The sequence below is a fragment of the Pseudonaja textilis genome, chromosome 16, assembly GCF_049901715.1.
Source record: "Pseudonaja textilis isolate UNSWEBS1 chromosome 16, rPseTex1.2, whole genome shotgun sequence".
Lineage (NCBI taxonomy): Eukaryota > Metazoa > Chordata > Lepidosauria > Squamata > Elapidae > Pseudonaja > Pseudonaja textilis.
Genome location: NC_142005.1, coordinates 5,335,529 through 5,362,448, shown reverse-complemented (window position 1 = coordinate 5,362,448; position 26,920 = coordinate 5,335,529). Strand labels below are relative to the sequence as shown.

The following is a 26,920-nucleotide window of genomic DNA, read 5'->3' as shown; positions in this document are numbered from 1 at the left end:
AGAATAGAATAGAATAGAATAGAATAGAATAGAATAGAATTCTTAATTGGCCAAGTGTGGTTGGACACACAAGGAATTTGTCTTTGGTGCAAATGCTCTCAGGGTACGTAAAAGAAAAGAGACATTCATCAAGAGTTAAGAATAGAATAGAATAGAATAGAATAGAATAGAATAGAATAGAATAGAATAGAATAGGATTCTTAATTGGCCAAGTGTGTTTGGACACACAAGGAATTTGTCTTTGGTGCAAATGCTCTCAGGGTACGTAAAAGAAAAGAGACATTGGTCCAGAGTCATCAGGTACAACACTTGATAATGGTCATAGGGTACAAACAGGCAATCAAATCATACTAGGAAACAGTTAATACCCCATAACCCAAATTTTATGATATTCCGACCCTTGTTTGTCTTTTAGTTCTAGGGTCATTTCGGCACAGTCCAAGATTTTCTGAACTACCAGTTCGTCAGGGGGGCTGCTATTCTGCGTGATACCCTCCTCCATTTTCCTGCCCTCTCCGCTCAAGTCAATTTCTGCCAGCCGAGGCTGGCATAAGTTCATAAACACAAGCCGAGGAAATGATCGACACCCTGTATTTTGTGCCTACCTGTTAGGGCGGTTGTAAGCACAGAGAGAAAGAGAAAGAGAGAGAAAGAGAGAGAGAGAGAGAGGGTAATGGAGGGCACGACCTAATTTGCAAGTGGCAGGGCAGGGCTGGGTGGCTTTGGTTGGGGCCTCCGCTGTTGCACGCCTGCTAAATTTGGCGTGCAGTTTTGTGACATGACGGGGAAGCCTTGGAAGAAGGGGGAAAAAAAAATTGCTCACGCCTTACCTGGCTCACCCAGCATCCCCAAACCCCGGTTTCCTCTGGCTGCTCCACAAATCATATCTTGATTTGGTGTTTTTTTTTTTTTTTTTAAAAAGGCGCCGCCTTTTTAGCTCCGGGGTGTCGAGCTAATTGCAAGGTGCATTTGTTTTTTTATCCGTCTTCCTTCCTGACGAGGTTCTTAGAAGGCCGGTGGCATCCGTCCTGGCAGGGCAGAAAGCTGAGCGCTCACAGCATCGCCGGCGTGGAAGAAAGGTACACTCGCTTGCGAATCCTGGCAAGGCAGAAGAAGCTGAGAGAAGGAGAAGGGACTGCAGAAAAATCCCTTGCAAGCCAAGAGATGTAGAAACCCAGCAGGTCTCAAGGCGAGCCTTCTCCCTGGCACGCTACATTTCTGCTTGCAAGGATTTGGATATTAATTTTTGAGTAGAGGGGGAAAGAGTTGCTTTGCTGTGAGCCCAAGCAGGCTGGGCTGAAATGATTTAGGAGCAGTCAAGTTAAAATCAGTGGGACTTCTTAGTTTTATTTAATGATGGGTGCTAGTGGAGCTGTTGCTCCCAAATACAAATTAATTCTCTGCAACCTCGTTCTTTAAAACTAGGGTGTGCGTTTGTGCATTTGTGTGTGTGTGTGTGTGTGTGTATATGTGCTTGTGGAAGGAGGCGCAGATAGAATTTGATTTCGGGCATTCATTGTAATTTGATCCTGAAATTTGATCCGGGTGTTCAGCGGGAAGACTAATTTTAAACCAATGGGATTCAACTTGCAGTTTTATTGAGCAATTTTATTGTGGTTTGTTTATTGTTCGTTTGATTTATCAGAAACAACTTTTTGTAACAACGGCTCAAGTGTTTCGGGGGTTATGATGTGAAATGTTATGATGGTTTTCTTGTTCTAGGCACCCAGATTCCGATGTGCTAATATTATAAGGAACAAAACTGGTTTAATGTTTAATCCTAATTTTTTTTTTCCAAGTTTGACGCTTTGGGGATAAATCTATTTCTCCAGCCAATCGATAAGCTGGATATATACTAAGGTAGTCCTCGACTTACATCCACAATTGGAATTGGAAAAACCTGTTGTTAAATCAGTGCGGTTGTTAAATGTGAGCTGTCATGCGTAACCGTACACAATTTTACAACCTTTTCTGCTGCAGTCATTAAGTGAATCACTAATAGTCATTGCATGACATATTACACTGGCTTTGCTTGCTGGAAACCGGCTGGGAAATTTGCAAATACCGTGTTTCTCATATAATAAGGCCGGGTCTTTTTTTTTTTTTGAGCCCCGAAAAAATGGCCAGGCCGTCTTTTCGGGGGTGACTTAATTCCCACCCCCACTTTGCATCTTCAGCCGTCCAAGCGACGACTTGGATGTTGATCCCGGCGTTGGTGGGGCACTTCGTATCGGGGTCAACGCAGGCAGCACCATATCCGGGTGTGCAACAAAAGTACTTCCTAACGGCAAGCCCCCCCCCACCATTCCCCCCCATTTCGCCTGTTTTAATATAGGCCTTAATTTGGGGGGAGGGGCTTAATTTCATTTCATGCCTATAAAACATGCTGGGACTTCGTATTGGGGGAGGCCGTGTTGTTGGAGAAACAGGGTAGCAACCTTGGGAATGCTGCAGCAGTCGTAACTGCGAAGACCAGTCCTAAGTCATCGAAATTTAGAAACGCCTGTGACTTCATAGAAATGTAATAATAAGTCGCTTTTTCCAAGGCTCTTTTAACTTCAAACAGTCAAATGGTCGTAAGTCAAGGACTATCTAGATATAAACGGAATAAAAGTATTAACAGGAGGCATGGAGGAATTTCCTGGGGTCCAGGGGAATTCTTCTATTGCACACACCCTCAATAATATTTTTCCTCCCATCTCCCCCCCACCCCCGCCCCCAAAAAATATATCATCGGTCAGCGAAATGATGTGAAATTAAATAGAACAGGCCGGAAGAATGTGGCTGTGATAGAAAAGAAAACGCATATTGACAAGAACTCTGGCTAGGCCCGTTAGAGTTATTCATTAGTTTTATAGCTCATTTCCTTTTCGGGAATCAAGACAGCATAAATAATGTGCCTTCCTCCTAATTTTTTTTCTAACAGAACAATCCTGCCAGGTAGGCTGGGCTGTGGGTGAGAGAGAAAGAGAGAGGGGGGAGAGAAAAGGGAGGGAGGGAAAGGGGGAGAGAGGGAAGGAGGGGGAGAAGGGGACAGAGTGGGAAGGAAAGAGAGAGGGAAGGAGAGAGGGAGGGAGGGAGAGGATGGGTGGGAGGAGGAAGGGGAGAGGGGGAAACAGCGGGGAAAGAGAGAGGGAGAAGGAAACAGAGATTGAGTGGGGGAGTGGGAAAGAGAGAGGAAGAGAGAGAAGGGGAGGGAAGGAGAGAGAGAGAAGGAGAGATGGAAAGAGAGAGGGAGAGGCAGAGGGAGGGAGGGAGGGAGAGGCAGTGGGGAACAGACCAGGAAGGAAAGAGAGAGGGAGAGAGAGAGAGAGAGAATTGAGGAGAGGGAGAGGGAGGAGAAGGAAAAGAGAGGGATGGAAAGAGAGGGAGTGGGAGAGAGAGAAAGAGAAGAAGAAATGGGGGAGAGAAGGAGAGGGGGAGAGGGGGAGAGAAGGAGGGAGGGAGAAGGAAAGAGATGGATGGAGAGAGAGGGGGAGTGGGAAAGAGAGAGAGGGGGAGAGAGAGAGAGGAAGATGGGACTTGCCCCAAATTACCCTGGTTGCAGATTTAAATGCCGCTGGTGTGAAATCACAACCTTTTTAAAAAAACAAGCCAGGGCCTCTTCATCAACTTAGCCCAAACTTTGGAAATGAAACTACCGTCCGCTCGAAAGCTGGGACCGTGTGAGCCGAGCTCTCTCTGTCTCTCTCTCTCGCTCTCTCTCTCTCAACTAGGTGTAGGCTGAGAAACCTGTGTCATTGGCATTTAAATGCAATCTGACTTCATCTCGCATTTTTATCCCAGCGGTACAGCGACAAAAATTATGTTCCCAAACCGGGGCTCGGCCACGCCGCCTACTTTTTTTCTCTCTCCAAAATTCGAAGCCTTACAAAGCCTCCGCTCTCGATTCAGATCTCTCCAAAAGCAGCACTGATTGATCCCCAAAAGGAGCGAGCAAAATACAATCTGTGCAAGCCAGAGATTTGCAAAGTTTGCAAGCACAATGCCCGCTAGACCGTCATGCGGAAAAAAGGGAGAATTTTTTTTTTTTTAAATGAGAAACTGAAATTGACTGACGGCCAATGGAATTGACTGACAGCCAAGGAAATTGACTGACGGCCAATGGAATTGACTGACTCACCCAAAGGGAATCCACAGGTTTGGTCTTTCCTCTGTGGGAAATCTCCTGGACCAGATTGGCTGTGGGTGGGAAAAAAAAAAAAGTTGGGATAAAAGTCTTGCTTAATTGTGTGTCAGGACATCAAAGGAAACTGAGGCTGATCTCTTGTGGCTTAGTTTTTGCAGTTTGGAGGTGCCTCCCTCACCTGTTCGAAACCAGCTCTTAAGGGGCTGAACTAGGAGAGTACAAACGTCGTGGGGCTCAGAGGGTTTCTATGCCAAGAAACATACCTGCCTTGGATCCAGCAACCATCTAATTTTGGGCATGGGAAGCAGCAAAGGATTATGGTTTTTAACTTCCTGCATGCTTTTAGGTAAGACGCACGCTTTGGATTTATGTCTTCGTGATGTCTCAGTTTCTTGAAGCCAGCGCTTTTCAAAACATGGAAGCTTTGAGATGGGTGGACTTCAATTCCCAGAATCCTTTGCCACCTTACTTTAAGATGGGTGGACTTTGATTCCCAGAATCCCCCAGCCAGTTTGATTCGGGATGTGTGGACTTCAACTCCCAAGTAACCCTCAACTAGCCTGCTTTAAAATGGGTGGGCTTCAATTCCCAGAATCCCCCAGTCAGCATGTTTTGAGAGGGGTTCACTTCAATTCCCAGAATCCCCCAGTCAGCATGCTTTGAGATGGGTGGGCTTCAACTCCCAAAATTCTCCACCCAGTTTGATTCTAGATGGGTGGATTTCAACTCCCACGTAACCCTCAACTAGCCTGCTTTAAAATGGGTGGGCTTCAATTCCCAGAATCCCCCAGTCAGCATGCTTTGAGAGGGGTTCACTTCAATTCCCAGAATCCCCCAGTCAGCATGCTTTGAGATGGGTGGGCTTCAACTCCCAAAATTCTCCACCCAGTTTGATTCTAGATGGGTGGGCTTCAACTCCCACGTAACCCCAACTAACATGCTTTAAAATGGGTGGACTCCACCCCCAGAATTCTCCATCCAGCATTTCCAGCTGTGGAATCCTGGGAGTTGAAGTCCCCTCCATCTTAAAACCGCCAAATTTGAAAAACACTGGTTTAATCATTCTTTAATTCCCTTATTTGGTTGCAAACAAAACGTGGAAAGAGCAGCAAATGGTTGAAACGGAATGGGGCCAACACCCCCCCAAGATCCTGTCTTAGGACAAGCAGTAAGAAAGGCTATTTTTGGAGAAAGAGGCAGTGTGGACTAGTGATTAGAGTGCTGGATTAGAAAGATTTGAGTCCAGCATTATCTCCCTCAAATGACTATTATGGAGTATATTGTTATTGTTATTCCAGGACAATTCTGTGCATATTATGATTACATTTGGAGCTTTTTCTCACTGTGAACTGAGACACAGACAAAATACAGAGGACGTTTAGACAGAGAATTATGAATAAACAATTGAGGAGTAACTTGATAGCTGACCCTATTTTAAAGGATCGGTTATATTCAGCCTTTGACATTTTACTTAAATCTGCCGAGATTATATCATAATTTTCCTTGCACAACCATTTCTTTTCTTGAGTTCTTTCTTGAGTACATGGAAAAAGAAAAGAAAACCAACTTTTGAATCCTCTTTTCTTCTTTTTAAAAAGTTATGCTTCCCTTAAGTCAATTCCTTGTGTGTCCAATCACACTTGGCCAATAAAGAATTCTCTTCTCTTCTCTTCTCTTCTCTTTTCTTCTCTTCTCTTCTCTTCTACTCTACTCTACTCTACTCTACTCTACTCTACTCTACTCTACTCTACTCTACTCTACTCTATTCTATTCTGTTCCTTTTTTATTCTATTCTATTCTATTCTACTCTATTCTGTTCTACTCTATTCTTATTCTAATTATCTTGCTAATTCCTCTTGTTTTCTTGGCAAGATCCTTTGCCTTGGCTTTTTTTCAAGATTTCCTGCAGCTTCCCAACTCTGTCCCCGTTTACCTTCCCAGGGTCAGCCGAGGTTAGCTAGGTGTTGCCTCATTTCAAACAGCTTCAATTTCACGATCAGATATTGAAATATTTACCTACTCGATTTCTCCATCTCCAACATGTCAGAGGTTTATCCTAAGTCAAAGCGACCAGATCTGACTGAGACTCACTGGGTAAATCTCTTAAATTGCAATTTTTAAGAATCGTGCAACAGATGAACTACGATCCGTTCGCAACAGTCCATTCGGGGGGGGGGGGATTTAATTCCCGCCCTTTTTGTATGTGTGACTTTCAAATCCTGCTTTGCCTCTAAATTTGCATTCTAGTCTCCATGGATTTGTGAAATGGGCCCAATCTACGCTCGCTTTTTTTGCAGATGTTTCATGACCCAACTAGATAACATCATCAGTGCTAGAAGGGAGCTGGGTTTTCTGGCACTGTTAATGTTACCTCTTTATTTATTTTTTATTTATTTGATTTGTCAATCGCTTACAAGATAATAGGTGTAAGTATAAACATGAGTAAGAATACAGGAAATAAGTACGATTAAATGGGGACATTAGGACAGGGACGGTAGGCACGACGGTGCGCTTATGCACACCCCTTACAGACCTCTTAGGAATGGGGTGAGGTCAATAGTGGTTAGTTTGAGGTTAAAGGAGTGGGGGTTAGAGGATGTAACAACAGAGTCAGGTAGTGCATTCCAGGCATTGACCACTCTCTGTTGCTGAAGTCGTACTTTCTGCAATCAAGCTGAGTCATGAAATGTTTGGAAGAAAACAACCAAGCTCAGAAAACAGGAAAGACCCTACAATATTCCTCCCTCCTCCTCCTCCTCCCCATTCCCTTCTAGCACTGATGATGTTACCTAGTTGGGTTATGAAACGTTTGCAAGAAAACAAGGAAATTCAGAGAGCACCAAGGACCCCACAGTCCTCCTCTTCCCCATCCTCCTTCCCCTTCTCCTTATCCTGCTTCTCTTTCTTCTTCTCCTCTTCCTCCTCCCCATTCCCTCCTAGCACTGATGACATTACCTAGTTGGGTTATGAAACGTTTGCAAGAAAACAAGGAAATTCAGAGAGCACCAAGGACCTCACAGACCTCCTCTTCCCCATCCTCCTTCCCCTTCTCCTTATCCTGCTTCTCTTTCTTCTTCTTCTTCTCCTCCTCCTCCTCCTCCCCCTCCTCCTCTTCCTCCTCCCCATTCCCTCCTAGCACTGATGACATTACCTAGTTGGATAATGAAACATCTGCGAGAAAACAAGCAACTAAGGACCGCACAGTTCTCCTCCACTTCCTCCTTCTCTCCCTCCTCCTCCTCCTCTCCACAAGGACCCCTCCTTTCAATTCTGAGCTACAAATATTCTACTGCGATATCTCCACAAACCTAAACAAATAAACCGTAAAGAACAAGCATAGTTTTCCGTGTACAGCTGGCCTCTGGAAGCCGCACAGCTTCCCGGCCACGAAGGAAGAAGGAAAATGATTGAATTCCTGTAAACAAAGGCCTTCGAAGGGGACATACCCTGCCATCATCTTAATTATTAGACACAGCGGAGAAACAAGTTACGGAGCGATCGCTAATAATGGTTGTAAGGCTGGCATTATCTTTATCCTTTGCCGAGATCTCTCACTTGTTGAAGCCGGAATGACTAACCTGAGCAAAACAAACAGAAGAAGATCTGTCACACTGACAAGCTGAAACCACAATCTCGAGAGAGAGGCGTGGACTTTTCTCCTTGGATTTTTCTTTCCTTCCCTTTTTGGAGCAGCAAGATAATTGGCACGTTTGGGAGAAGGTTTTAATTCTGCTGGAAAGCCCATAAGCAGTTTGGCTTTTAACGGAAAGATGGGATTAAGAAATAATAATAAATAACCAACCTGGCCTCGTTTCAAAAGCCTTGAAGGTATTTGATCAAGATTATATTGATGGGGAGAAAAGCCATTATTTCCCAGGCAAAAAGAAAAGAATATTAGGTGGAAAGAGGAAAAAATAAAAATAAAAAAAAAGGGATACCCTTAAAAGGGATTCGTAAACAACAGGCAAAATTTGACTCTCTCCAGATAGAAGAGAGTCTGAGACACGCAAACAAATAAACACCCGATTAATTTTCTGGAGAATTTTTGAAGATCTCCAGCAAGGGCTTATAAAACAGGTAAGAAGTCCCCTGGTTATAAATCAAGAGATTGCAAGGCTTCTAAAAAGTGCAAATAAAAACCCAGGCGTGCTTAAGAAAAAGAGGAGCTGAAGGGAAAAGATGGAAGGGACGAGACTTCCCGATTGCTCCTTGCCGAGAGTTTCAGGCATCCAGATCCCTTCTTTCAATTGTCCAAAGACTGTGGAAACTGATCCGGGAGAGAAGCCACTTAGAACTAAAGGAGAAATTTCCTAACAGTGAGAACAAGTAGCCAGTGGAACAACTTGCCACTAGAAGTTGTGGGTGCTCCATCACTGGAGACTTTAAAGAAGAGACTGGGCAGCCCCTTGTCTCAAATGTATAGTGTCCCCTGCTTCAGCAGATATATATATATTCATATATACATATATTCATATACACACACACACACACACACACACACATATATATATATTATTTATAGATAGATAGATAGATAGATAGATAGATAGATAGATAGATAGATAGATAGATAGATAGATCGATCTTTGGTTATTCGGGTTTTCTCCACGTAAGATTGGAAGTATCTAAGCAACATTTGATGAAGTCTCATTCATCATCTTCAGGCTTGTGTCTTCGGCTCTGTGCTTCTCTTCTTCACTCTGAGAAGCACAAGGCTGAAGACACAAGCCTGAAGATGATGAATGAGACTTCATCAAAATGTTGCCTAGATACTTCCAATCTTATGCAGGAGAAAAACCCGAATAAAAGATCCACATACTAATAGCCCATGAGAACCTCAGAAAAAAATATATATATATATATATTTGTTTTCTGAGGTTCTCGGGTATTAGTATGTGGATCTCAGAGTGAAAAGAAGCACAGAGCCGAAGACAGAAGCCTGAAGATGATGAATGAGACTTCATTGAAACGTTGCCTAGATACTTCGAATCTTACGCGGGAGAAAACCCGAACAACCAAAGATCCATATATCTATCTATCTATCTATCTATCTATCTATATGGTAAACCAGTTGAACTCAACCCAAATTGGCGACCATCTTGCTGCTTAACTTGTGTCCTTCTTCATCTCTCCTTCAAACAAACAAACAAACAAAAAATGGGGAGCAAAGCCACCAAATAACCAGCTTTGGTGGCAAAATCAGCAGTTTGTCGGTGAGAAAAAAAAGAGCCCGTCTATTCAGCATGCCATCATGGGGAAGAAATTCGAGAACTTTAAGAGCTGCCAAATAAACAGAAATGGACACAGATGCTAGTGTCAGGATTCCGGCAGTTACTCCAATCAAATCACGATCCTCAAGCCAAACTTCAAACAGACTTCAAACTTTCCCCCCTCCCTTTCTGTGGGTAACTCTAAAACGACCATAGAAATATTTTATGAGTTGACACCTAGCTTAAGTTGTTGGACAGATAATTAAACTTCTGGCTTGTTTATTATCTGGGATTTTTTTTATAAGTTGTCACGCTGGTAGATTTGTGGGGGGGAATTTAGTTGATATAGTTTATCTTGATTTGATTGTATCGTTTGATAAGCCGGAGCATCTGCAGGAACAAGATGATAAATGATAAAAATCTGGGTAGAGCAACCTGGTTTGGATTAACATACAGGTTAGTCCTCCATTTACAACCGTAATTCCAAACTCAATGACGGTGCTAAGTCGAATCAGTTGGGTTAGGAATGCAGCTTTATTTTTGGAATAAAAAAATTTTATTTTAAAAAATCATAGTGAAGGGGGGGCGTCTTCTTTTTTTCAGGCGCAGCTCTTGCTGTCAGGATTAACGAGGATGGGCATAAAATCATTTATTTGCCTAAAGGGGAGTCGGTGAAACTGGGCTGCCCCTTTTCTTCAGACCCGGAAGATAACACCCCAGATAACGACTGGGACATTCAGTGGAAGCAGGTGAAGCCTGGCCCACATCCCCAGTACAACCCGGTAAGTCCGTAGATTTTAATCCTTTTAAAAGTCCTTCCGTCATTGCAATCCATAGAATCTATAAATACTGTATATAAAAGAGAAATACCCCTCGTGCATCGTCACAAAATCTCCAGAACCGTAAAGCCTACAAAACTTGAAATTTGGCCCCTATGTTCCTCTTGGCTTCTAGGGGCTCACCAAGAAAGGATTTTTCGAAATGACCCTCATTTAGAGTATATTATTATTATTAACATGCTCTGATGCTAAGGAGTTCTACTCCCTCTCCCCACCCGGAAAGAAATCTCTTCCAAATGCAAAACACAAGCAGAGGAGAGGAGTTGCAGTTTCACAGCACCAAGCAGCTTTCGAAATAAAATAGAAATAGAAATAATAGAAATAGAAATAATAGAAATAGATCTGGAAGGGACTTTGGAAGGCTTCTAGTCCAGCCCCCAGCCCAAGCAGGAACACCTATATTTTGTGACTCTTGTTCCAAAAAAGGAGAAAAACGTCCCACAGGTTTTGAACCATTCCTGTTAACACGCCAGGAACCGATTCGGAAATATGGTGATTCTTTGGTTTGGGTGAGATAAGCAAGGGATCGAGACCAAAGTGCAGGCCGTCTGTGCACCAGTGTTTGTCTTATTTTTAAAAGAGCGCAAAGAGAGGGAAGATAGGCAAATGTGGCGTTTCCAGCCTCTTCTCCTTGGCATCTGGTAATCTGCAATTTCAATTAGATAATTATCTTTTTGGGGTTTGCGATAAACATGGGTGGACTACAAGCTGTCTCAATCCTGGGGAATTCGTCTGGAAACACCTTAGCTGCTGAAAGTTTAATCAGGCATTACCTGTTGCCCGGAATTTCTTTTTTGACTCAGGAGGACTAGGAATTTGATTTTTGCATGCCTCATCAGCAAACCCATCCAGCAATCTGCCTTTCCTTTCACTGCACACTGGAACAACTAGGCGCAAGGACAGATTTTCCCCACATACCATCACTCTGCTAAACAACTAATTCCCACAACACTGTCAAGCTACTTAGTAAGACTATATAACTGTGATTAGTATTATTAGCTTATGCACTGAAGGCAAATTCCTTGTGTGTCCAATCACACTTGGCCAATAAAGAATTCTATTCTATTCTATTCTCCTTTCCATTCTCTCTCCGATTTTCCTTTCTTCCCTCTCTTCTCCTTTCAATTCTCTCTCCGATTTTCCTTCCTTCCTTCCTTTCCTTCCTTCCTCCCTCTTCTCCTTTCCATTCTCTCTCCAATTTTCCTTCCTTCCTTCCTTTCCTCCCTCCCTCTTCTCCTTTCCATTCTCTTTCCAATTTTCCTTCCTTCCTTCCTCTCTGCCATCACTCTGCTAAACAACTAATTCCCACAACACTGTCAAATCATGTGCTAAGACTATGTTACTATTCTCCTTCTCATCCTTCCTATTACCTATCTCCTTCTACTTATGACTATAACCTTGTTGCCTGTATAAAGATATCTTGTTTTATTTAGTTTCCTAGTATGATTTTGATCGCTTATTTAGTATCCTATGACTATCACTAAGTGTTGTGTCTTATCATTCTTTATGAATGTATTTTTATGTACACTGTGAGCACTGAAGACAAATTCCTTGTGCATCCAATCACATTTGGCCAATAAAGAATTCTATTCTATTCTTTTCTAATCCTTTTCTAATTCTATTCTATTCTATATCTATTCTATTATTTCTATCCTCTATATTCTATTCTATATCTATTTCTATTCTCTTCTTTACTCTTCTATATTCTCCTCTACCTTCAATTTAATTCTATTTCTATTTCTATTCTATTATTTCTATCCTCTATATTCTATTCTATTTCTATTCTATTCTCTTCTTTACTCTTCTATATTCTCCTCTACATTCTATTTTATTCTATTCTCTCTCCAATTTTTCTTCCTTCCTTTTTTCCTTCCTTCCTTCTTCTCTGCCCTCACTCTGCTAAAAAACTAATTCCCACGACACTGTCAAACTATGTGCTAAGACTGTATTGCTATTCTCCTTCTCACCCTTCCTTATTACCTACTTATGACTATAACTTGCTGCCTGTATCTTTATGATTATATTGTTTTATTCAGTTTCCTAGTATGATTTTGATTGCTTATTTAGTATCCTATAACTCACTAAACGTTGTATCTTATGATTCATGATGAGGGTGTTTTTCACATACACTGAGAGCTTCTGCACCGAAGGCAAATTCCTTGTGTGTCCAATCACGCTTGGCCAATAAATTCTATTCGATTCCATTCCATTCCATTCTCTCCTCCGGTTTTTCGCCAGCTCCTGGGCTATCATGACCACCGTATCATCTACCCGGGACCCCCTGATCTCCAGAAACGAGTGGGGTTCATCTCCTCCAATCCTAGCCTCTACGATGCCTCCATGCAACTCCGCGACTTGGAGATGAGCGATTCCGCCACGTACGAATGCACGGTGAAGAAGACCACGGAAGCGACTCGCAAAGTGACCATCACTGTTCAAGGTAGAATAGAATAGGGCTGGAAGGGACCTTGGAGGTCTTCTAGTCCATCCCCCCTGCTCAAGCAGGAGACCCTATACCATCTCAGACATATGACTGTCCAGTCTCTTCTTCAAAGCCTCCAAGGATGAAACTCTCACAACTTCCGAAGGCAACTTCTGTTCCAGGGATGGATTGTTATCACTGTCAGAAAGTTTCTCCTTTTTTCCAGGCTGAATCTCTCCTTGTTCAGTTTCCATCCATTCTTCCTTGTCTGGCCTTCAGGGGGGCTTTGGAGAATAGCTTGACCCCCTTCCTCCTCTCTGGGGCAGCCCCTCAAATATTGGAAGGCTGCTCTCCTGTCTCCCCTGGTCCTTCTTTTCACTACTCAGCTTCTCTTACTTCCCACCCGAGTGAGAGCACTGGCAGGCTCCCTTTCCAAGCTGGCGAGAATTAACATTAATTAACATTTTGCCTCGTCCTCATTTATAAGGATTAGTGTGGAAAGGAAGGAAAAAAGAGCAGACTTGATGGAATCATAAGTCATGCATGGAGAGACTTTTGGGGCCGGGTTTTCTCCCTGCCCTCATTGTCCTGACACCCACACACAAAAGGGTTGTGATGATGCGACAGCTTTTGCCATCCCATTGTTTTCTGGCAGGGTGTGTGCTTCTTGATGACAAGACCACAGTTGGCATTAAAAACGCTGGCTGGCAAAGCCATTTGGTCACCGAGCGAATCACGCCCGATTTTTATGGCTTTTTCAAATACAGTCCCCGAGTGAATTGCGCCGGTACCTTAAACTCGGGCGCTACTCGCTTAACAGCTGCCTGGTTTAACCGTGGAAATCCCGGTTGTCAGTTGAGGACCTCAGTTTTGACAACTGCAAAGAGAATGGGGTGTCTGGCGGCGAAGATTTATCGATCTTCATCACTGGAAGCTTTTAAGAGGAGTGTCAGGATTCCAGCAATCGCCCTAATTAAATCATGATTCTCGAGCCAAACTTCAAAAAACTTCACAGGATTCATTAGAGGCGACATACTGCCCCTGCCCTGTATGAAGCCAACTCTGGCATATGTCATTTCCAGTCCCCTGTGACCCTGTTTCTCCCCCCGCCCCCCCATTTTCCTCCCTGGCTGTCTCATCAACCAGATTCTCCAATTGAGCCCCATTCACGGGCTGGGTGTCATCAATCACATTCTCCAATTACGAGCTGGGTGTGGTCAATCACATTCTCCAATTACGGGCTGGGTGTCATCAATCACATTTTCCAATTAAATATATTCATGGCAAAATCTCTGGTATTTTAGTTACAATCTTTTAAAGACAAGGGTTGGAATGTATATATTTTTTATTTATTTGATTTGTCAATCGCTTTCAAGATAATAGGTATAAGTATAAACCTGAGTAAGAATACAGGAAACAGGTACGGATAAATGGGGACAATAGGACAGGGACGGTAGGCACACTTATGGTGCACTGATACACGCTCCTTACAGACCTCTTAGGAATGGGGTGAGGTCAATAGTGGTTAGTTTGAGGTTAAAGGAGTGGGGTTAGAGGATGTAACAACAGAGTCAGGTGGTCAGGTACTTCCTGCAAGCAAGTTTGGAGCAGTTTACATTGAGTTTGTTATCTGAGTTTGTGTGCTCTTGTATTGTTGCGGTTGAAGTTGAAGTAGTCATTGACTGGTAGGACATTGTAGCAGATAATTTTGTGTGCTACGCTTAAGTCCAACCATAGGCGGCGTAGTTCAAGGTTGTACTTTCGCTTTGCTGCACTGTTCTTTGATATTTGCTTCCTCTCCCCCCCCCCCCCTTTTTTTTTAATGGCAACTCCTAAAACAGGCATAGGAATGTTTTATCGGTTGACAAAGAGACTTGGACTGCCATCTGTTAGAAATGGTGTAGGTCTCCTGCTTGGGGGAGGGGGGGTTGGACTAGATGACCTACAAGGTCCCTTCCAACTCTGTTAATCTGATACCCATCAAAAGGAGGCAAAGGCACGGAGGGGCGGCAGCCATATTTACAAAAGGGATCCTAAGCCCCCAAATTAGGAAAATAAAAATAGTAATTTATTTTCTCTGCTGACCTACCCAGAAAAACCAGCCCTTCCTCGCTGTTGGATCATTGGCGAGGTCGCTTACGGGGAAGACATCACGCTTCGTTGCTTCACTTCCACGGGGAGCCAGCCGCTCAGCTACCACTGGTCCATGGCCGGTGGAAATTACCGCGATTGGATGCCCTCAGCAAGTGAGTGTCCTGCAGCTGCAACCTCTGGGGTGGTTGGAAAGAGAAGGAGAACTAAGGTGGGAAGATAGACATCCAGCCTATGGAACTCTCCGTCACTAGATAGAAAACCTTAGTAAGACCACAGCTGGAATCCTGCGTCCAGTTTTGGTCATCACGTTACAAAAAAGAGGCCAAAAATGGCTGTCAACCTTGGCAGCTTTGAGATGGATGGACTTCCAGAATCCCCAGCCAGTTTCTTTCAGACGGGTGGACTTCAACTCCCAGAATCCCCCAACTAGTACGCTTTAAGATGGGTGGACTTCAACTCCCAGAATCCCCCAACTAGTATGCTTTGAGATGGGTGGACTTCAACTCCCAGAATCCCCCAGCCAGTTTCTTTCAGACAGGTGGACTTCAACTCCCAGAATCCCACAACCAGCATGCTTTAAGATGGGTGGACTTCAACTCCCAGAATCCCGCAGTCAGCATGCTTTAAGAGGGATGGACTTCAACTCCCAGAATCCCCCAGTCAGCATGCTTTGAGATGGATGGACTTCAACTCCCAGAATCCTCCATCCAGTTTCTTTCAGATAGGTGGACTTCAACTCCCAGAATCCTCTAACCAGCATGAACATTCTGTGCATGGATGGAAACTTATCTGTACGTGCTCAGGAGCCATGCTTTAAGGCCAAGATTTATTTTTTTAAACCCAAACCAGATCCAACCTCTTGGCTCCTTGTAACTCTTCTGTCTCCCTCCTTCAGGTGTCACCCCGGGGGATCTCCAGATCCGCGATCTGTGCGATGACCACGTGGGGATCTACGAATGCAGCGTGGGCAACAACGTTGGCACGGCCTATTGTTCGGTGGAAATTCAGTTCGGAGGAGGTAAAGGCAAAGCCGGGGTGCAGAAAAACCTTGCAGACTCAAGTGTTCCCATCCTGGGGACTGGAGACCCAAACGGATCAAAAGTGTCCTCCATTTACAAACCCTTCGTTTAGTGGCCGTTTGAAGTTACGACGTGGCGGCTCGGAAAAATAGCAACTGAGGACCTGTTTTTACACATCCACGTGACCGTTGCAGCATCCCCAATGGTCACGGGATCAGGATTTGGACCTGCTGGGCACCGGAGTCTCATTTATGATGGTGGCAGTGTCCCGCAGTGGTCGCCAATTGTAACCGCCCGACGAGAAGAGTCAATAGGGGAAGCCCAATGGGCTTAACGATGGCAGGATTCATTTAAATGATGGCAGTGGTGTCGCTTAGCAACCATGGCAAAAAGATAGCAAAACGGGGGGCAAGAAAGCATTTAACAGTTGCCTTGCTTAGGCATGGAAATTTGGGGCTCTGTGGTGGTCGTAAGTCGAGGACTTTTAACTCCCAGGATTCCCCAGCCAGCCATAAAGTTGCCCCCAACATTTCGAAGCTGACGAATCTGGTTTGTCATGAGATTCACAAAGGGGCTTGAGCCTCTCATCTTCGCCTCTTAGATATGAACACAATTGAGCCCCAAACTTCTGCCACTAAGTGAGACAGTTAAGGGTGTTTTTTTGCCCCATTTTATGACCTTTCTGGCCACAGTCGTTAAGCGAATCCCTGCAGTGGGATTTAAGTTAGGAACAGAGTCCTTAAGTGAATCTGGCTTCCCCGTTGACTTGACTGGTCAGACAGTCGCAAAAGGGGATGGCAGGACCCCGAGCCATCATAAGTACGAGTCACTTGCCAAGAGTCTGAATTTGAATCACATGACCGTGGGGATGCCTGCAACGGTCGTAAGTGTGAAAAACCCAAGTCCCTTTTTCTCAGGACCGCCGCAGCTTCTAATAGCCACTAAGGGAATGGTCGTAAGTGTGAAAAAAAAAACAGTCCTAAGTCCTTTTTTTCAGGGCCCTTATAACTTCAAACAGCCACTCTGTCAGGGCTCCGGCATCCCCCCCTGTTCAAATCATGAGTCTTTAGCCACATCTTTCAGAGTTCAAAGGAGATTTATTAGGAGTGAAACATGCCGGTGTTTCATTCATTTCAGTCATTCATTTTACCCTTGACCCTGGTCTTCCCCCACCCCCTGGATGTATATTCTCCAACGGGACACATCCATAGCCAAGAGTCCTCAATCACGCTCGCCAGTAATCATCTTGCACGCCAACAGCTTCGGCTGCCTAGCAATTAACTGAAGCATCTAAGGAATGCACTGCTCCCCGCTCACTCCCTTTCTGCTGCCAACTCTAAAAGACCAGAGAAATATTTTTGAGTTGACACACTGAGCGAACGGTCGTAAGGGTGAAAAACCCCAAGTCCCCTTTCTCAGGGCCGCCGCGGCTTCAAACAGCCCGCTAAGCAAGTCGTCCCTCCAAGGGAGCCAGCCTGGCGCTCCGAAGCCCACTGTCCCCCCCTGGCTTTTATTTTTCGCCTTTGCCGCAGGTTGGAGCCGAGGCTGGATCATCGCGGGCTCCATCATCATCGCCCTGCTGTCCATCGCCCTCATCGTGGGGGGCGTGATCTGGTGCTGCTGGTGCTGCTGGGGAAAAGGCGGGGGCTGCTGCGGGGACCAGTGCCCCAGCTGCTACTGCGGGAAAGACTACTGCTGGGACTGCTGCTGCAACTTCAGCCATGACGCCCCCGAGAAGCATCAGCAGTACTCCCAGACCAAGGCCAGCGACATCTGGTGAGCCCCGCGGCCCCGGGGAGGGGGGTGGGTGGGCAGGGGATGGGGCCCCAGAGCCCCCGGGGGGCCGGCAGAGATCTCGTCTTCTGGTCTACACTGGACCGAAAGCTCTCTTCCAAGGGTCCAGAACTTCCTTCTCCTTCTCTTTCTTTCTCTCCTTCCCTTCCTCTCCTCCCTTTCTCATTCCTTCCCTCCTCCTTTCACTTCTTTTTCCTTCTTTCCTTCCTTCTTTTCTCCCTCCCTCGCTTCCCCTTCCTCCCCGATTCCCTCCTTTCTTCCCAATTCCTTCCTTCCTCCCTTCTCTTTTTCTCATTCCTTCCCTCCTCCTTTCACTTCTTTTTCCTTCTTTTTTCCTTCTTTTCTCCATCCCTCACTTCCTCGCTTCCCTTCCTCCCGATTCCCTCCTTTCTTCCCTATTCCTTCCTTCCTCCCTTCTCTTTTTCTCATTCCTTCCCTCCTCCTTTCACTTCTTTTTTCCTTCTTTTTTCCTTCTTTCTCCATCCCTCACTTCTCGCTCCCCTCCTCGATTCCCTCCTTTCTTCCCTATTCCTTCCTCCCTTCTCTTTTCTCATTCCCCTCCTCCTTTCCTTTTTCTCCTTCTTTCTCCTCCCTCACTTCTCGCTTTCCCTTCCTCCCCGATTCCATCGATTCCTTCCTTTCTTCCCAATTCCTTCCTCCCTTCTCTTTTTCTCATTCCTTCCCTCCTCCTCCTTCTTCTTTTCTTCCTTCTTTCCTTCCTTCTTCCTCCCATTTCCTCCCTTCCCCTTAGTTCACAATTCCTACCTTCCTTCTTTCTTTCCTTCGTTTTCCTTCTTTCCTTCCTTCTTTTCTCCATCCCTCACTTCCTCGCTTCCCCTTCCTCCCGATTCCATCCCGATTCCCTCCTTTCTTCCCAATTCCTTCCTCCCTTCTCTTTTTCTCATTCCTTCCCTCCTCCTTTCCTTCTTTTTTCTTCCTTCTTTCCTTTCTTCCTTCTCTTCCTTCCTTCTTCCTCCCTCCATCATTTCTCGTTTCCCCTTCCTCCCGATTCCCTCCCGATTCCCTCCTTCCTTCCCAGTTCCTTCCTTCTCTTTCTCTCATTCTTTCCTCCTTTCCTTTCTTCTTTCCTTCTTTTTCCTTCCTTTCCTTCTCTCCTCCTTCCCCCATTTCCTCACTTCCTCTTAGTTCAAAATTCCTACCTTCCTTCTTTCTTTCCTTCTTTTCCTCCCTTCTTCCCTCCTTCCTTCCCTCATTTCCTCCCTCCCTCATTCCTTGCTCCGCCTTCCTTCCCAACCCATTCCTCCCTCCCTCCCTTCTTCCCTCTTTCCTTCCTTCCTCCCTCCCTTCCTCCCTCCCTCCCTTTTTTCCTCCTCTCCATCAGCTCAATTCCCTTCGGGAAGCGCTACTTCGGAGCTCACTTTCTGGGTGCCAGGTGCCAACGGGAGTTGTAGTCCTCTCTTTTGGGAGGGGGCCAGGCTGAAAAAGACTTATGGTCACGTCCAGTGTGAGCTGCAGCCTCACGCTGGCCTTAACAAAGCCCCAAGCCTTCACGCAGAGAGACATCCTGGTCTGGCATTAAACCATGAACCATGATTCAGACCCCAAACCAAGATGAGAAATCTTTTTAAGGACCCACTTAGATCGAGTCTAGCATATTTCCACAACATACCCAGCTTGGACAAAGCATCCTTTTTTCTTTTTCTTTTTTTAAGCTTTTTAACACCAGCTGGGTGCCTGGCTCCTAACTTTTTGGCTAGGAGGACAACTTCCAAAGCCATAAAGGAAGGGAGAAATATTACAGAGAAATGGAAAAGGAATGAATAATATTAACTACCTGGAGAGAGATTTTTGTTAAAAAATCAGGAATGACATGCAGGGTGATTGGCGCAAGAGGAATGAAGGATGCACAACCTACAAGAAGTCTAACTTAGGACGAGATGGTAGAATAAACAGGTGAATAATAAGTCATTAACTTGATGTGGCCTGCAGGCACAGAAGAACAAAATATATATCCTTAAATCACGGCCCGTGTTTCACGGTTTCCTCCAAGCCTTTGGATGCTCCAGAAAGGAAACCATTAGCGAAATTAAATTTCCTTCTTCCGGGAGGAGATAATGGGTACCTGCCAAGAATGCGCTGGTTATTTTATTTTTTCCGCAGTGATGGATATTATCACTGCAACAAATGCGCAGGTTGCCTCAGGGAGCCACCTTTCCCCGATGGGAACATACCTGCCTTTTAAAGTTGTGTCACTTCCAGCACCAGGAGGCAACAAAGGAGGTTTGATTGGAGCAAAGGTGAGGATTAAGGAGCTGTGGAACTCACCGCCACATGAGGCGGTGAAAGCCTGGAAGACCAGCTAGGTGGAATCCGGATTCGGTCTAATGGGGTGCTTTTTATAGTCTTATGACTCAGGATGACTTTGTCAGTTCAATTTATATCCTGGCTTCTTTTTTAAGAACAACAACAACAACAAAAATTGGTCCTACCTAGAACCTTTTTTTTCTCCTGCCGTGTTTACAACAACGCCTTTGTGAGGTAGGAGAGGGGAGAAGAAGAGAGGGCAGGAGAGGGGGAAAAGAAAGAAAGAAAGAAAGAAAGAAAGAAAGAAAGAAAGAAAGAAAAGAAAGAAAGAAAGAAAGAAAGAAAGAAAGAAAGAAAGAAAGGAACAGAGGGAGGGAGTGGAGGGAGGGGGAGGGAGGGAAGAAGGAAGGAAGGAAGGAAGGAAAGAAAGAAAGAAAGAAAGAAAGAAAGAAAGAAAGAAAAGAGGAAGGAAGGAAAAGAAAAAGGAAGGGAGGGAGGGAAACAGAGGGAGGGAGGGAAGGAAGGAAGGAAGGAAGGAAGGAAGGAAGGAAGGAAGAAAGAAAGAAAGGAACAGAGGGAGGGAGTGGAGGGAGGGGAGGGAGGGAAGAAGGAAGGAAGGAAGGAAGGAAGGAAGGAAGGAAAGAAAGAAAGAAAGAAAGAAAGAAAGAAAGAAAGAAAGAAAGAAAGAAAGAAAGAAAGAAAGAAAGGAACAGAGGGAGGGAGTGGAGGGAGGGGGAGGGAGGGAAGAAGGAAGGAAGGAAGGAAGGAAGGAAGGAAGGAAAGAAAGAAAGAAAGAAAGAAAGAAAGAAAGAAAGAAAGAAAGAAAGAAAGAAAGAAAGGAACAGAGGGAGGGAGTGGAGGGAGGGGGAGGGAGGGAAGAAGGAAGGAAGGAAGGAAGGAAAGAAAGAAAGAAAGAAAGAAAGAAAGAAAGAAAGAAAGAAAAGAGGAAGGAAGGAAAGAAAAAGGAAGGGAGGGAGGGAACAGAGGGAGGGGAGGGAAGGAAGGAAGGAAGGAAGGAAGGAAGGAAGGAAGAAAGAAAGAAAGGAACAGAGGGAGGGAGTGGAGGGAGGGGAGGGAGGGAAGAAGGAAGGAAGGAAGGAAGGAAGGAAGGAAAGAAAGAAAGAAAGAAAGAAAGAAAGAAAGAAAGAAAGAAAGAAAGAAAGAAAGAAAGGAACAGAGGGAGGGAGTGGAGGGAGGGGAGGGAGGAAGAAGGAAGGAATGAAGGAAGGAAAGAAAGAAAGAAAGAAAGAAAGAAAGAAAGAAAGAAAGAAAGAAAAGAGGAAGGAAGGAAAGAAAAAAGGAAGGGAGGGAGGGAACAGAGGGAGGGAGGGAAGGAAGGAAGGAAGGAAGGAAGGAAGGAAGGAAGGAAGGAAGGAAGGAAGGAAGGAAAGAAAGAAAGAAAGAAAGAAAGAAAGAAAGAAAGAAAGAAAGAAAGAAAGAAAGAAAGGAACAGAGGGAGGGAGTGGAGGGAGGGGGAGGGAGGGAAGAAGGAAGGAAGGAAGGAAGGAAAGAAAGAAAGAAAGAAAGAAAGAAAGAAAGAAAGAAAGAAAGAAAGAAAGAAAGAAAAGAGGAAGGAAGGAAAGAAAAAAGGAAGGGAGGGAGGGAACAGAGGGAGGGAGGGAAGGAAGGAAGGAAGGAAGGAAGGAAAGAAAGAAAGAAAGAAAGAAAGAAAGAAAGGAACAGAGGGAGGGAGTGGAGGGAGGGGGAGGGAGGGAAGAAGGAAGGAAGGAAGGAAGGAAAGAAAGAAAGAAAGAAAGAAAGAAAGAAAGAAAGAAAGAAAGAAAGAAAGAAAGAAAGAAAAGAGGAAGGAAGGAAAGAAAAAAGGAAGGGAGGGAGGGAACAGAGGGAGGGAGGGAAGAAGGAAGGAAGGAAGGAAGGAAGGAAGGAAGGAAGGAAGGAAGGAAGGAAGGAAGGAAGAAAGAAAGAAAGGAACAGAGGGAGGGAGGGGAGGGAGGGAGGGAAGAAGGAAGGAAGGAAGGAAGGAAAGAAAGAAAGAAAGAAAGAAAGAAAGAAAGGAACAGAGGGAGGGAGTGGAGGGAGGGGAGGGAGGGAAGAAGGAAGGAAGGAAGGAAGGAAAGAAAGAAAGAAAGAAAGAAAGAAAGAAAGAAAGAAAGAAAGAAAGAAAGAAAGAAAGAAAGAAAAGAGGAAGGAAGGAAAGAAAAAAGGAAGGAGGGAGGGGGAACAGAGGGAGGGAGGGAAGGAAGGAAGGAAGGAAGGAAGGAAGGAAGGAAGGAAGGAAGAAAGAAAGAAAGAAAGAAAGAAAGAAAGAAAGAAAGGAACAGAGGGAGGGAGGGGGAGGGAGGGAGGGAAGAAGGAAGGAAGGAAGGAAGGAAAGAAAGAAAGAAAGAAAGAAAGAAAGAAAGAAAGAAAGAAAGAAAGAAAGAAAGAAAGAAAGGAGGAAGGAAGGAAGGAAGGGAACAGAGGGAGGGAGGGAAGGAAGGAAGGAAGGAAGGGAAGGAAGGAAGGAAGGAAGGAAGGGAAGGAAGGAAGGAAAACAACAGAATTGGGCCCATCCTTCTCTCACAGCTAGGGCTGAAGCTGGGTCTCCCTGATCCTAATTCAGACCTTAACTACTACACAAGCCTTGCACCCTGTTGCAAAAAGAGGAAATGGCAGAGATTTCTTTGACTTCATTGCTAGTTCCAAAAATTATTTCCCTTGTTCTCCATCCCAGACAGGTGGGGCACGAGGCCAATTCTGGCAGCTGGAAAAGTACACATCCTGAGCTGGCATTTCCCCCCCCCCATCAGCTCCCCACAAAAACCCCAGGCGTTTCTCTCCCATCAGAGCCAACTCTTAGGGGCCCCCAGAAATAACCCCAGGAGAAGAGTCAGTGGGCCTAGAGGCCAAGTGGCAGTTCGAGGATTGGGAGCGGGGCGGGGAGATCAAGGTATGGAACGGAGCACCCCGAAAAGAGGCACAAGCTCCTGGTTGGAACCGGAGGATGGACTAGATTATACTATTTTGTGGCAGTCCCCAAATGCTTCGGCTCCTCCTGAACTAATTGTGCTCCTATTGCAGCTCCTTTCGCTTTCTTGGCTGAAAAATCACCCCTTTTTCTGTCGCTTTGCTCTCCCTGGACTGACCATGGTCCTTTTCCTCCCTGGACTGACCATGGTCCTTTTGCTTCTTGGAATAATCATGGTCCTTTCTCTCCCTGGACTGACCATGTTCCTTTCTCTCCCTGGACTAACCATGGTCCTCTCTCTCCCTGGACTGACCATGGTCCTTTCTCTCCCTGGCTTGACCATGTTCCTTTCTCTCCCTGGCTTGACCATGTTCCTTTCTCTCCCTGGACTGACCATGGTCCTTTCTCTCCCTGGACTGACCATGTTCCTCTCCCTGGCTTGACCATGGTCCTTTCTCTCCCTGGACTGACCATGGTCCTTTCTCTCCCTGGCTTGACCATGTTCCTTTCTCTCCTGGCTTGACCATGGTCCTTTCTCTCCCTGGCTTGACCATGGTCCTTTCTCTCCCTGGACTGACCATGGTCCTTTCTCTCCCTGGCTTGACCATGTTCCTTTCTCTCCCTGGACTGACCATGGTCCTTTCTCTCCCTGGACTGACCATGGTCCTTTCTCTCCCTGGACTGACCATGTTCCTCTCCCTGGCTTGACCATGGTCCTTTCTCTCCCTGGACTGACCATGGTCCTTTCTCTCCCTGGACTGACCATGGTCCTTTCTCTCCCTGGACTGACCATGGTCCTTTCTCTCCCTGGACTGACCATGGTCCTTTTGCCTCTTGGAATAATCATAGTCCTTTCTCTCCCTGGCTTGACCATGGTCCTTTCTCTCCCTGGACTGACCATGTTCCTCTCCCTGGCTTGACCATGGTCCTTTCTCTCCCTGGACTGACCATGGTTTTGTCCCGCCCTGGACTGATCATGGTTCTTTGTCTCCCTGGACTGACCATGGTCCTCTCCCTGGCTTGACCATGGTCCTTTCTCTCCCTGGACTGACCATGGTTTTGTCCCGCCCTGGACTGATCATGGTTCTTTGTCTCCCTGGACTGACCATGGTCCTCTCCCTGGCTTGACCATGGTCCTTTCTCTCCCTGGACTGACCATGGTCCTCTCCCTGGCTTGACCATGGTCCTTTCTCTCCCTGGACTGACCATGGTTTTGTCCCGCCCTGGACTGATCATGGTTCTTTGTCTCCCTGGACTGACCATGGTCCTCTCCCTGGCTTGACCATGGTCCTTTCTCTCCCTGGACTGACCATGGTTTTTTCCCTCCCTAGACTGACCATTTTCCTTTCTCTCCCTGGCTTGATCATGGTCCTTTCTCTCCCTGGCTTGACCATGGTCCTCTCCCTGGCTTGACCATGGTCCTTTCTCTCCCTGGCTTGACCATGGTCCTTTCTCTCCCTGGACTGACCATGTTCCTTTCTCTCCCTGGACTAACCATGGTCCTTTCTCTCCCTGGACTGACCATGGTCCTTTCTCTCCCTGGCTTGACCATGGTCCCTTCTCTCCCTGGACTGACCATGTTCCTCTCCCTGGACTGACCGTGTGTGTCGCTTTCTCTGCCCCTGTCTCTCTCCCTGCACTGACCACGATCCTTCCCGCTCCAGTGTGGATGCTGAAGCCCCTCCCAGCCGACCCTGCAGCCAGGCCATCAGTCAGGCCAGCAGCCTCCACTCCTTGCTGGGCTATCAAACGAAGGGCGTCCAGTACTCTCAAGGCCGCAAGTACACCCCTCCTATCGTCCAGGTCAAGATGAGCTCACCTCCGGACAGTGACGTCAGCGTGGTCCTGCCTCTCGAAATCCCTTCGCCCTCCGATTCAGAGCAAGGGGAGATCTCCGAGCCTTACTACCCCGCCAAAGGGGGCGCCACCTTCTCCGACCCCGACCCCTGCGGCGAACCCATCAAAGTCGATAACGTCAAAGGCTCGCGGTCTCAAATCTACTGCGACTCCCATAATTACACCTCGGCTTGTTCGGATCCCACCGGGCTTCGTTGGAAGGATGGGAGCAGCCGGCAGTATAAAGGCGCCGTGCTGATGATGCGCTCTTCCAGCAGGGATGGCCTTTTGATATGAGCCAGAGGGAGGGGCAGCTGGATTAATTGAGGGGGAAGGGGAGCGACGCAAGTGAGGACCAACTGCTCTTCCCCATCCAGACATCTCCACCCCATGACCCAGACAAGACAAGACCAACCTTTCGCTCTTTAGGGGTGGCGGATCAGGAGTTTTACGCCCAAAAGGCCTGCAAAACCCAGAATCCTTAAACTGCGCCCTAATTTTCCCATTGATTTACCAACTCCAGTAGGAACGAGCCAGCCTGCTAAGAAGGAAAAACCCTTCTGGGCAGTCATGTTGATCCGGTGGGATTTGGGGAATCCAACAAGTTTGCTGTCCTTTTAAACATTAGCCCAGCTACACAGAAGCCACAGGTCGGGAGGTTAAAAAAAAAAAAAATCAGGGATGATGTTTAAAGGATCGAGGATTGATCGCAAGAGCTGGATTTTGCATGAAAATACAGTCTGCGTGGTTTTATCGGCGTCACCTCCAAAGTAAGCCTGCATTAAATATTACTTAACCCGAGCAAAAGTGCCCCCGTGTTGAACGGACCGTTCATGTTGGATTCCTGCCTGCTTGGCACACCCCTAAAGAGCGAATGTTTTCCCTTGCAAAAGTTAGAAAAATTGCATTTATTTATTTGTGTTTGTTTTTTTAACCGAAAGGCCTGGAGCCCGACCTGTGTTTTTCTCATAAAAGAGCCACGATCTCTGGTTCGCAAATTCAGTATGAGAGAAACACTGCTTGACTCAAGGCAAACCCACAAGCATTCAGAGAAGATTTGAGCGTTACAGAAACATAACCATATACTAAATGTACGGATCGTTCGTTGCTAAGATTTGGCTGGCTCTCTTAGCAACATTTTTTTTAAGAAAAAAGAAGAAAAAAAACTAAAACAGTAGCAGGCGTGAAAACAAAAAAAAAACCCAGCAGTATTAATTCAACTGCAAATCCAACATGGCAGATGAAGAACCTTATCCAAAAAATGTTTTATATATATTGCAATGCAAAACAGGCTTATCCACCGTTCAAAAGTAGATGGTTGGATTTCAAACTTTTTCAGGTCTCTTCATAAAAAAGGAAAAAATCCCCAGAATGGACCAAGTTAAAAAAATAAAACTCTAGAAAGTACTGTTTTTTTTTCCTTTTTAAAAGCTCCTCGTGAAATTACACCGTTTGAAAAACCCTGAATTAGATTACCCTAAATTTATACCTGCCTACATGTGTCCCCCCCGCCCCACCATTTCCCCACAATTTCAGGGTTCACTTCTTTTTTGGGTGGGGTGGGGGGGTGGAATCAGCAAGTGTCGATCCATCAATACCAGAGTCTGGAGTTCAACTTGGCCCCAGAGCAAAATTCATTATACTCGCCCAAAGTGGATTTTTTGAATAGCTGCCTCTGGAAAGGGAGGAAAAATGGCTTCTTAGCCTCCTAATCGATCAAAAATTTGTTTGATGGATAGAAAGATCCAACAATGTCAATTTACTGTAGTTGCAAAATCTATCCAATCTATCTGGAAATTCCTGGATTTGCACTAGTGATGGAGAAGGAGAACAATTAGTGGCATATATACAAATATATTCAGAACCAAATGGACCAAATGAATTATCTGCTGGATATCCACCAGCTGCAATTTTGTTGAAAGATTTGAAAGAAACTCCAAAGATAAAAGAATGGGCAATTTACATATACCGGTAAAAATAAGGGATTGCTTTTAGCCCGTCATTTACACGTGCAACTTTATTTTTTATTATTATTATTTCTTTTTCTTTCTTTCTGTTTTATAAGATACTGTACAGGGATTGCAAAATCTCTAACCAGGCAGAACACGCCAGCTGCCATTCCTCCATTGTGCAATCTCGTGTCTGTTTTTTAAAAAAATAAAATCCTTTTTTTAATTTTATTTTCTAGAAGTCTAGCAAACCGGGATTTTAATAATTTACCATCGGCCTGCTGTCTGTCTGGGTTCGTGTGTGTTTCAACAACAAAAATTGTGCAGTCTCTAAAATACTCTTAAAATGTAGTTGCCTTTATTTGTAGACTCTTACGAGTAATAGGGCCTTTTTCCTAAAAGGCGGTGAGCCCTCCAGGGTTACTCCGCATCAATAAATCATCTGCTTTCACTGA

At 45.4% G+C, this 26,920-nt stretch overlaps 1 protein-coding gene across 2 annotated transcripts; it reads left to right on the top strand.

Moving 5' to 3' along the window:
* Nucleotides 1–760: 760 nt before the first annotated feature.
* LOC113453908 (V-set and immunoglobulin domain-containing protein 8-like) lies at nt 761–26,920 on the top strand. 2 transcript variants are annotated; one of them, XM_087914194.1, is made up of 8 exons: nt 761–1,079; nt 4,279–4,475; nt 9,943–10,121; nt 12,417–12,618; nt 14,694–14,846; nt 15,590–15,712; nt 17,246–17,489; nt 24,345–26,920. In XM_087914194.1, the coding sequence occupies exons 2-8, from the start codon at nt 4,427–4,429 to the stop codon at nt 24,811–24,813; spliced, it is 1,419 nt and encodes a 472-aa protein (XP_087770320.1). In that variant the 5' UTR covers nt 761–1,079; nt 4,279–4,426; the 3' UTR covers nt 24,814–26,920. The 2 variants fall into 2 exon arrangements, with proteins under 2 accessions (XP_087770320.1, XP_087770319.1); XM_087914193.1 differs by having other exon boundaries at nt 987–1,079; nt 17,243–17,489.

Coding starts and splice junctions, on each gene's coding strand:
- LOC113453908 (XM_087914193.1), top strand. CDS start 4,427: ATGGGAAGCAGCAAAGGATTATGGTTTTTAACTTCCTGCATGCTTTTA. Junction 12,619..14,693: donor AGTGACCATCACTGTTCAAG/GTAGAATAGAAT, acceptor TGACCTACCCAG/AAAAACCAGCCCTTCCTCGC. Junction 14,847..15,589: donor CGATTGGATGCCCTCAGCAA/GTGAGTGTCCTG, acceptor TCCCTCCTTCAG/GTGTCACCCCGGGGGATCTC.